Source organism: Calonectris borealis, chromosome 22 (assembly GCF_964195595.1).
Source record: "Calonectris borealis chromosome 22, bCalBor7.hap1.2, whole genome shotgun sequence".
In the NCBI taxonomy this organism is placed as follows: Eukaryota; Metazoa; Chordata; class Aves; order Procellariiformes; family Procellariidae; genus Calonectris; species Calonectris borealis.
In genome coordinates this window covers 6708427-6718722 of record NC_134333.1, presented here as the reverse complement: position 1 = coordinate 6718722, position 10296 = coordinate 6708427, and the positions used below count along the sequence as shown (strand labels likewise).

Genomic DNA, 10296 nt, shown 5'->3' with positions numbered 1-10296 from the left:
CTCTGTCCCGACCCCGGCACCGGCGATGCTGCTGCAGGCAGATGGTGGAGGACGCAGCCCCGGGGCACCCCCGCTCCATCCTGCACAGCTCTAAAGCCAGGCAGGGGCTTAGCCCTGCATCACCTTCCTCCTCCTCCTCCTCCTCCTCCTCCTCCTCCTCCTCTACACCCTACACATAAAACAGGCAACCACAAACACCCCAGCCAGCTGTGTGAAAGAACGTATATATTCAGCACGCACTCAATACAGTATAGCAAAAAAAGCTATCGTTTCCTTAAAAAAAACCAACAACCACCAAACTTTCAAAGTAACCACCAAAGCTTCCAAATCGCTCCCCACCCTACAGCCCTGACGCTCGTCCTTCTGGCCCGAACCAGGCAACCAGCGGCAAGCGACCCCAGCCCCGCGCCGTCCCTGCCCGGCAAGGGACAGAGGGCGGCCCCGGCTCTCCGGCAGCGCCTCGTGCCGCGGCACCCGGCTCCTCCGGCGGAGCCCGGGGTGCCGAGGATGCTCCCGCCGGGGAGGGGCCTGGCCAGCGGTTTGCTCCGGTGCTATCACGTGCAATTATTTGGGGGGGGACACACCAAAGTAACAGAAAGCGGGGCGGGCTCTGGCTACCAGCCCTGGGGGCGGGGAGCAGTCGCAGCCTCGCCGGGGCTGGATGCAGCCCTAGGGATGTGCCAGGGAGGAGAGGGGGTCCCATCGCTGATGCCGGGGGGGTCCACGCTCGGATCGCTGCAACGGCATCTCCGCTGCTTTCTGCCAGAGGTGGGGGATGAGGCTGAGGAGGGGGAGAGGAGCGGCACGGCGGCGGGGTTGGGGGGCTGGCAGGGCCCTCGCCGCTGCGCACGGAGGGGAGGTAGATCGGCTTTAGAGACCTCTTGCCCAGGAGGATGTCTTCTCGGACACCAGCTCGCTTCATGGGGGGAACGAGCCCGTCGCAGGGCCCTGAACGCCTGCGCTTGCCTTCTCCCAAGGGGAAGGTGTCTCGGAGCCTGTTCACGCCGCCAGAAAGCTCTTGAACTGGGGGGGCAACTTTCCTCGAAACTTTTTAGCCCTGAAACTGCCTCCATGGCTGCTGCAGGCAAATTCCTGGCAGCCGGGGACGAGCCCGGAGGTGGCGGCAGCGACTCCTGGGGCAGGAGGGACCCCAGCTCCCTCCGCTCGCCCGCCGGGCCGGACCCCGACCCCGACCCCAGCCCCTCTCCCTGCTGCAACGGTCCCACTGCCGCCCCTGCCCCGTGCGCCGTGGGGATAGCGTGTGTGATGCTCTCCGTCCTCCCCCCTCCCCAGGTCCCCGTCCCCAGTGTCCCCCCTGCCGTTAGTCTTGCTGCTCGTTCATCTCCATGTCCGACACTAGGATGTTCTTCTCGGCGGATTCGCTGGGGTTGGAGGTGGTGCGGCTGTAGCGGGCGCTCTCGAAGGCCCCCCGCTCCGCGCTCCGCCGACGCTTGTACAAGTAGACGGCGACGCCCAGCACGGCGCACAGCGCCAGCGTCGACAGCACCACCACCGCGATGGCCGTCGTGTTCTCCGGCAGAGCTGCAGGCAGGGGAAAAGGCCGGTGAAACGCAGCCTGCCCTCTCCTCATCCCGCAAGAAGGGCTTCGGCTGGTGGGTCTCCAGCCAGACGGGGGCTTTCGGGCAGGATGGGTCTGAACGGGACAGGACTGGAGTCTGCTGTCGTGTTTCGGGGACGTCCTGCCCGTGGCAGAGCTCCCAGGGCCGGGCAGCCTCTTTGGGTCACTCCTGATGTGCGGGAACATCTGGCAGCTGCCTGGGATGGATCTTTGGGATCCCACCAGCAGATGCGGTGTCCGTCCCCCTGCCTGGCCAGGCAGCGCGGGCAAGGGCAGGAGAGCCCAGCAATGGGCTGGCTGGACACGCTCCTCCATGGAGCGATGGCTCCTGCTGCTGGGGAGTCCTAACCCAGGGCCAAATCCCAATAGGATTTCCCACCCCCCGACACCATTTCTCTGGTTATTAATACAAGCCGGGCTGCAGCACGGCCCCCCAGTGCCAGTTCCCGGCCCCGGTGCTGTGCCCAGGCTAACGGTGCCACTCACCTGCCCTGGAGAAGCTGCTCTCCTCCACTGCAACGGCAACACAGACAGATGAGCGCGCGGCTACGGCACCCTCCCCTCCTCCCGGCGCCGGCACCACCGGCCCCGCGTCCTCCACTGCTCCCAGCGCCGCACCACGCAGACTGGGGGGGTCCTCTGGTTCTGCTCCACCACCACCCCACCAGCCTCATCCTGCCCCGAGATGCTGACCCGGCCGCTGAGACGTGCACAGCCCCCCCAAGCTCCACTGAGCCCAGCGGGGGCCTGCAGACCCCAACACCAGCCCCTACTATCCCCCAACACACGTGGCCGGTGCTGCCAGCGGGACAGAGCTCTGCCCTGCGGCACCCTGCCCAGACCCCCAGCTCACTCCACATCAGCCCAGGCACCTCGGGGTACCAGGAGGGCCCTACCTCGGGGGATCTTGCAGATGACCCCCATGGTGACGTTGGTGCAGGAGCCCAGGCGCCACACGCCGTTGCTGCTCTGGATCCAGTAGCAGCTGTTCTGGCTGAGCATGCTGGGCCCCGTGTCGTGCTGGCCCCAGTTGGAGTAGTTCACGGCGGTGTTGTCATGCCAAACCAAGGTGCCACCTGCGAAATGGAAGAATTAAGTCTGGAGAGGCTGAAGGGGACACACCATCTTTGCCCCAGTTCAGAAAGAACAGGGAGGTGTGATGGGGCAACGGGGAGGTGTGATGGGGTGATGGAGAAGACCAGGGGCTGCAGGGCACCTTCCTGAACCTGCAGGCTCCAGCGCCTTGGAGGAGGCTCTGGGCTTGAAAGCCACCACTCCCATCCCACCAAGCCAGAGGGGGACACTCATGACACGTCCAGCATGGCCTGAGGCAATGGGGCTCCCAGTCACATTATGACATGAGCCCCCCACACTGGTGCCACCACCAAGGGCTTCCTCTGCTCACCGCAGACCTGGTGGGAATTCATGATGTTGCCTAAAGGGGATAAAACCTTGTCCCTTCCTTTGTACCTTTGGGGTTGAAGGTCATGCCCAGCCAGGCACCCTTGGACGGGCCCTCGTACGCCTGGAGGTGCTCCCATACGAAGACATTTTCCATCTCGTCCTGGATGGACAACACCGTGCCACCAACTGCGGAGGAAAGAGTGTCAGGAAAGAGCCCAGAGCTCTGAGGATGGAGCTCGGGAGGAGTAGCACCCAAGAGGACAAAGCTGAGGAACCACGCACAAACCACGTGGGAGTTGGGGAACCCCAACACGTAACAGCAAGGAGGAGATGATGGCTGACCAAGGCTGGACATGGGCACAGGGACAGGGGTCCCATTCATGCACCCACGGGCATCCTGGGGTCCCCATCCTCTTCCATTTCCAGGGGTGCGTCACCCCCCTCCAGCCGCCACAGCCCCCCCGTACCTTTCTGGCACCTCCTCATGGCGTCTTTCTGCCCCAGGGTGATCTCCATGTGGAAGGTGTAGCAGTGGTCCCGGAAGGGGATCCAGGACGAGTCCTCCAGCGACTTGGGGCAGCTGCCGCTGTAGTTCCACTTGTGCATGCGGGGGGCACCTGGGGGGCACACAGTGCATTGGGGGGGAGCGGGGGGCACACGGTGTCAGGGTCCCCCAGGGACACGCACAGAGCTCCAGAAGGTCCCCAGTGGGATGCCATCTCCAACCCTTGGGTGCTCCCCACCCAGTCCGCCTCCCGCCGAGCCCCCGTGCCCCTCCCCGTGCCCAGCACCTGCTCGGAGCTGGCAGATGCCCCCCTGCAGTTTGGTGTCGCAGCCGGCCGTGCGCCAGCTCCCGTCCGCATCCATGTAGGAGCAGCCGGCAACCTGCTGGGGCTCCCCGTCCTGCCAGTTGGCGTAGAAGAGGTTCTCCTCCGTCAGCCACGAGTAGCTCCGGCCTCCCTGGAGAACCAAGGGCGAGGAGAAGCTGGGGGGGCTTCCACAACCCCCTGGGGACCCCCGCCCCGGGCGCCTGCCCCCTTCCCTCACCTCGTCGTTGGCCAACCCGATCCAGAGCGGAGCCCGCAGGCTGCTGACGGCCTGGGTGAGGAAAGCCTGGCTGTAGGGGTCGGGGATGGTGGCCAGGGTGGCGTTGAGGGTCTCGCAGAGCAGCAGCGCCTCGTGCCACCTGAGGGGTTTCTGCAGGATGCGGTAAGTGCTGTTGTGGTAAAAGAGGGTGCCGGTGGGCGAGGGGGGGTACGGCGTCCGCGCGGGGCTCAGGGACGGGTCTGGGGGAGCAAAGAGAGATGGTCAGAGGGCATGGAGGACACTCCTCATCCCAGGGGGTCACTCCCTCGTCCATCCCCCCCCAAGCTGGGGTGTCCCTGGCACTGTGCACGGGGCACGGGCACCGGGGGACATCCCGCTGCAACCGGGGAGGGCAGAGAGGCCATGTTCCCAGGGGTGACAAGCAGTGACACCCCGGTGCCATCCCCGCCTTGGGGCTGTCCATCAGGGTGCACGTCCCTATGGGACACGCAGAGCACAGGTTTGGGGGTGCCCCACAAACTGCTGGGACCAGGGACCGCCCCCCCACCAGGTCAAGCCCATGTCCCCAAGCTCCCCCAGCACCCTGAGCTCCCCCCAAGCGGAGCCCATCGCCCTGAGCTCCCCGGCCACAGCCCCACCACAGCACGGGGCACCGGGGCGGTGCTGGCAGGTCCCCAGTGAGCAGAGATGGGGGCTGTCCCCGCCGCCCCCCCACTACCTATGCTCCGCTGGCAGATGTAGCCGTGCTTCTCCTCCAGACAGCTCCGGTCGTCCCAGCGCCCCGTGAAGTGGGGGGGTGAGCCGTGCCACACCACCACGCAGTTGGTCTGCACAGCCAAGCCGCAAGGTCAGCATCGTCATCCCACCCCCACGGACACCTCCACCCCAGGGACCCCCACCCCACAGCGCCAGATCCTGCTCTGCCTTCAGAGAGCCACCCCGGCACGCTAAAACCTTCCGTCCTGACGGTGGGACACGGGGCTGAGACCTTCCCAAGGGATGGGGGATGCTACGGAGGGGTCTCACCCACCGGCTTGTCGCGGGGACTGGAGGCGCCGCAGCCCGAGGGCTCGCCGGGCGCCCAGCTCACGTGCCGCAGCGGCTCGCCCTCCACCCACTGGAACTCCCTCTGGGCGTCGTGGAGGCCGATCCAGAGGTCGAAGGAGATGTTGGGCAGCATGGACGTGATGAAAGCTGCAAGCGACGGGCGAGGCGCTGAGGACCACCCCCGGCAGGTCCCAAACCAGCGGGGCCGGTGGGGGCGGGGGGCACCTACCCTGCTCCAGGGGGCTGGCGATGGTGGCCAGGACGGCGCCCTGGCTCTCGCAGGCCTGCTTCGCCTCTGGCCACTTCACTATCTCGGCTTTGTCGCGGCCGTTGAAGCTGAAACACTGCAGGGGCGGGGGCACGGGACGGTCCAGGGGGTGCAGCCGCCCCCCCCACCCTGCCCACTCACCCACCCTCTGCAGCCCCATTCTGCCCCAACCGTCCCTCTCCCTTCGCACCCCCGACCCCGCCAGCCCCCCACCCTCTCCTGCACCCGCACCCCGCGGCGCACCTCTCCCACACCCCCGTGCATGCAGCCCCCAGCATTTCCCCCAAAACGTGCACGCGTTCCTCCCCACCCCACCGCTTCTCAGCCTCGGCGGGGGGCCAGGAGGCGGCCGTCCCCTCTCCATCCCCTCCGCACCTTGCTGAGGAAGGGAAACCAGCCGCGGGGACAGCCCCCGCTCGCGGGAGCGGGCAGCGGCGGGAGGGAAGGCTTCGCAGCCGTCCCGTTGCTCCGCTTGCAGATGTAGGGCAGCGCTGTCGGGCACTTCTGGTCCCCCCAGTCCTCTGCAGGGAGGGACAGGCTGAGCACGACCCCCCCCGCCGCGCTGGGGTAGGGGTGTCTCTGCCCAGCCTGCGGCCCCCAGTCCCTCCAGAGCCCCAGCACGGCCGGATCCGGCCCCTCACCTCTGCTGGCCGTCATGTACACGCACTTCTTGTCCTTGTTGATGGGCCGGGGCTTGCCCGGCGCCCAGGAGACGAAGTTGAGCAGGGACCCGTCGGACCACCTGCGAAAGGCACCGGTGGGGAGCACGAGACCCAGCGGTGACTTGGCAAATGGGACCAGTTGCACGCCCTAACTGGGAGCATGCCCCACCACTGCCTTCTTTTGGGTGAGGAATCTCCACCCCAGCACCCCAGGATGAGACCCCCGAGATGCAGGTGCTGAGCCACAGTGCTCTGAGAGCTGGGGACGGCGGCGTGGGGACGTGCAGGGACGCGGTGGCTTGCTCTCCGACTTACTTGAACCTGCCGTCGTTCTCGTAGGTGTGCAGCCCGATCCACCAGTGCTGCTCCTGGCCCCTGGAGAACTGCACGCCCGGAGAGGACCCCTCAGTGCCCTGCAGGGACTGGGTGTCCTTGGGGACAACCGCGGCCACCCCGGGCACAGAGACCGGGCAGCCCCCCTGCAGCTTGCACCGTGGCAAAAAGCATCACCTTGCTGAGCCCCAAACCCGCACCCAGGCACCGGGACCTGCCGCCACCGCGCAAGACCCCAGCAGAGCCCGGCTGTCCCCAGATAACGTCCCTCCAGCAAGGGATGAAAGAAGCTGGGGAGGGAGCAGCCCCGGGACAGCGGAGCCCGTCGGCGCCCAGGGAGGTCCCCGTCCCCCGGGTACCCCCGTCCCCCCGGTACCCTCGTCCCCCCGGTACCCCCGTCTCCCTGGTACCCCCGTCCCCCCGGTACCTTCTTCAGGTTCTGGCCCAGGAAACGCAGCTCGGCCTCGCCGTGCACCGATGCCAGCTCCGCCTGGAACCAGCTGCAGATGCGCTGCGCCTGCACCCACGTCGAGTGGTGCTCGAAGAACTTGTACTCGGCCTCCTGGTACTTCACCCACTCTTTGCTGCCTGCAGGCAGGGACCGGTGTCACCAGCGCCCGCCACCCTGTCCCTCGGTCCCCCATGGGCTGAGCTGCTTTGCTTTTGCCCCTCTCCTGCAGCTGAGGGGCCTGATCCTGCCCGCTCCCTGCGGGCAGCCCCTGCAGCGAGGGGGCAGCAGGATGCCGGGGTTCCCCTCCCCCCTACACACGACCCGTCCTCCTCCGGATAACGCTGCAGGGATGCCCCGCGAGGACTGCGCCTCGCTCGCGCATGCGACGGGGCAGCACGCGCCCGGGGAGGACGGTCTACACCGGACGGACACACGGCCGTGGCCAACGCACCTTGGGTCGTGATCTCCGGCTCCTTCACGTCGGCGCCTGGCGAAGGGGCAAGGAGAGGCTGTCAGCGGGACGCGGGGCTGGGATGCTCCCGCTGATGCTTGCCTGCGAACCGCCCGCGGGCTCCAAGGGCGAGATGCCCTCCCGAATCCCCCCGGGATGGACAGCACCTCTCCCACCTCCCCCAGCCCCTGAATTAGGACTCATCCTCCCATAAAAGTGCAACCTTTGGAAGGGAGGCGACAGAGGGTGCCCCTGCACCCGCTCCACCACCCCACAGCCCATCCTCTGCCAGGTTATTCAAAGCTGAAGGGTTCGGGGGCCTCTTCGCCGGGTACCTTTGGGCAGTTTGCAGATCCAGTCCAGCTGGGCTTCGCACTGCATCGGCATCCACTGCAGGGAGGCCAGGTCCAGCACCGCGCAGGTCCGGATGTCATCGTCATCGTAGTTACTGCGGTCAAAGTTGTGGTAGAAAAACTGGGGGTCGAGAGAGATGGGCGGTGTTGGGCATTTCCACCAGCGCTGGATTTGCCCCCCTGCCCCATCCCAAATGCCAACCGGAGTCACCTCGCCGAAAGCCCCCGGACTCACCCCCAGCCCGTCGCTCCACCTCCAGCTCCTGTCCCCCGTGGGGTCCCGCCGGTTCAGGCCGATCCAGAACCAGTGCTGCTCGTGGAGCTCCGGCTCCGACTCCCTGCGGGGAGCCAGGGGGAAAGGTGAGAACACAACCCCCCTCCGAACCGGAGGTTTTTATATTTATATACAAATATGTATTTATAATCTGGCCTTTTTTTGTTTGTTTTCAAAGCCCGCTGTCCCCACAACACCCAAAGGCAGGAGCTGGGATAAGAGGCACGCCCGCTCAGGGCTGAAGGAGGTTTAAACCCAACTCCATCCCCAAATTACACCCAATTTCCCGCACTTCTCCCGCATCCCCTCTTCGGTGTAGCCACACCAACTGATGCACCTTCTGCACGCAAGTTCGTGCTCAGAGAGCCACGTCCACGTCCTCCCCGTGTGCCAGAGCGCGGGGAGGGGTGGGGGCTCGTGCCAAGCACACTCGAGCAGCGGGACACGCACCGGCGCAGCCAGCCCCTCACCCGAAAATCTTGTTGAGGGTGTTGGCGACGAAGTGCTCCTCTTCGTAGCTGCCCAGGCTGAGCAGCTGGGCCCCCAGCTCCCGGCAAAACTCCTGCGCCGCGATCCACGTCTTCTTCTCTTGCAGTTTTTCAAAATTGAACACCTGGGGAGGGAGGAACCGGCAGCGGAGGGGGCTCAGCGCCGGGAGAGGAGCAGAGGATCGTCCCCACCCCGCAGGCAGCAGCATCCCGGGGCACGCTGCCACCGCTCAGCCCGAACCAGGCTCCTGGGGTGCAGGCTGCCCTTTGCAAGCACCAAAACATGCTCCTTCACCCCCCCCCGCACCACTGGGGAGGCACATGCACCCCCACAATGGCCAGGGCAAGCCCCCCCAGCACCCCTTACCTTGTAGCAGTGACGGAGCTTGGAGTCGGAGCTCCATCCCGGGGGGCAGGCGGCGGCCAGGCTGGGCGTGGGGTAGGGACCGGGCAGCTCGGGGTTGACCGGGGTGCCCAGGTTCTGCCGGCAGATGTACTTGGCCTTGAAGGTGCTGCAGTTCTTCACCTCCCACAGCCCCATGGAGCTGCCGGTGGCCAGGGCCACGCAGCCGCCCTTGTTGTAACCTGGAGCGCTCACGGAAGCGCGGAGGATGCCAGCCTTAGGGTCGGACCGTGCCGGGTGGCAGAGCCAGCACCCGTCCTGCATGGAGGGGACGTCCCCATCCCACCCGCGGCCGCCCCCTTACCGGGCTGGTCGCGGTTCCAGTGGGTGTACATGACCTCGTCGCCGCTCAGCCAGCGGAAAGCGCCCGTCTCGTTGATGTCCTGCAGCGCTGTCCAAAAATACTCCCCGTCCCAGCCGTAGATGAGGCTGCTGACGTAGGCCTGCTCGAACCTGGAGGGACGGCAGGAGCGGGCGATGCTGCCAGCTGAGATGCCAAGCAGCCCGCGACGCTCCAGCCCTTGCGTGCAAAGCCCAGCTGTGGGATCACACCCCTCCTCGGGGGGCTCGTTTTGGGGCAAACCCAGCACCACCGGCACGGCACTGACCTGTTGGTGATGGTGACCAGCGTGGAACCGTAGTCGGAGCACATCTTGCGGGCGTCGCTGTAGGGGACGCGGTCCTCGCCCAGCCAGAAGCAGGAGGGGCTGTGCCACTTCCAGCCCTGGGGATGGGTGACAGGGGACGTCTGCCACCGCTCACCCCAGAAGGACGGGAGCGAACCCGGGGGGCGAGAGCAATGTCCCACGTCCCCTGCCGCCACCTCCGCCTTCTCCTGGGAGGTCTCCCACCCCGGCCGCCCCGACTTGGCTCAGCTTTGAGCTCTAACAAGCCCCCGGCCCCAGAGGACGTGGCTGCAAGGAAAACAAACACCCAGGCAGCTTCAAAGCCGGCAAAATGGCTCTCCCTGCCAATGTCCAGCCCCGGCCGGGGCGCGGGGAGGGGAACGCAATCCTCCTCTCTACGCCGCGGGGCTGAATCCAGAGCGAGTCCCACCGCAGCCTGCTTTAATCCCCCACCTTGTTGATGTTGGAGCCTCTCCGGGGCTGGAGACACAACAGTGCCTGTTCTCTGCCAGAGCAGGGAGCGGGGCGGCCCCGGGGCTGGCAGCGGCGGCGCGGGGAGGGACATGGGGAGTCATCTGCGAGAGGGGACACGCACGTGATGGAAGAGCAAGCCGGGGTGGGAAGGGTGAAGGGGCTCTCAGCCAGGGAGGCGAGTGGCCCCAGGCTCAGGGACCCTCCTGGCACGGTAGGAAGCATCACCGGGGTTTCACCCCCGGGTCCCCGGGCTTTGGACGGACAGTGGGGGACACGTGCCATCTGCAGCATCATCAGCACGGTGGGGAGGGAACAGGAGAGCAGCTCTGGGAGACCAAGAGCAAAATGACCCCAAATCCCATTCCTTTTTTTCCCAAGTTCTTGCTCCGGCAGCCTTTCCCCAAAGTTAGCAAACCCAGGTACGGACCCACCGGCT

The 10296-nt window shown here is 66.3% G+C and overlaps 1 protein-coding gene across 1 annotated transcript in view; it reads right to left on the bottom strand.

The window, feature by feature from the left end:
• Window positions 1–1321: 1321 nt before the first annotated feature.
• Window positions 1322–10296, bottom strand: part of MRC2 (mannose receptor C-type 2) — a 31999-nt gene continuing 23024 nt past the window's right edge. The window contains exons 13-33 of the mRNA XM_075171084.1: window positions 9369–9484; window positions 9065–9213; window positions 8725–8942; window positions 8340–8482; window positions 7831–7933; window positions 7578–7716; window positions 7243–7278; window positions 6768–6928; window positions 6323–6390; window positions 5987–6087; window positions 5721–5866; window positions 5307–5421; window positions 5061–5224; window positions 4749–4857; window positions 4031–4269; window positions 3775–3943; window positions 3451–3600; window positions 3050–3169; window positions 2476–2655; window positions 2066–2092; window positions 1322–1542 (exon numbers count right to left, since the gene is read on the bottom strand). Coding sequence (XP_075027185.1) covers window positions 1322–1542; window positions 2066–2092; window positions 2476–2655; window positions 3050–3169; window positions 3451–3600; window positions 3775–3943; window positions 4031–4269; window positions 4749–4857; window positions 5061–5224; window positions 5307–5421; window positions 5721–5866; window positions 5987–6087; window positions 6323–6390; window positions 6768–6928; window positions 7243–7278; window positions 7578–7716; window positions 7831–7933; window positions 8340–8482; window positions 8725–8942; window positions 9065–9213; window positions 9369–9484 — 2874 coding nt within the window. The remainder of the gene's footprint in view (window positions 1543–2065; window positions 2093–2475; window positions 2656–3049; window positions 3170–3450; window positions 3601–3774; window positions 3944–4030; window positions 4270–4748; window positions 4858–5060; window positions 5225–5306; window positions 5422–5720; window positions 5867–5986; window positions 6088–6322; window positions 6391–6767; window positions 6929–7242; window positions 7279–7577; window positions 7717–7830; window positions 7934–8339; window positions 8483–8724; window positions 8943–9064; window positions 9214–9368; window positions 9485–10296) is intronic.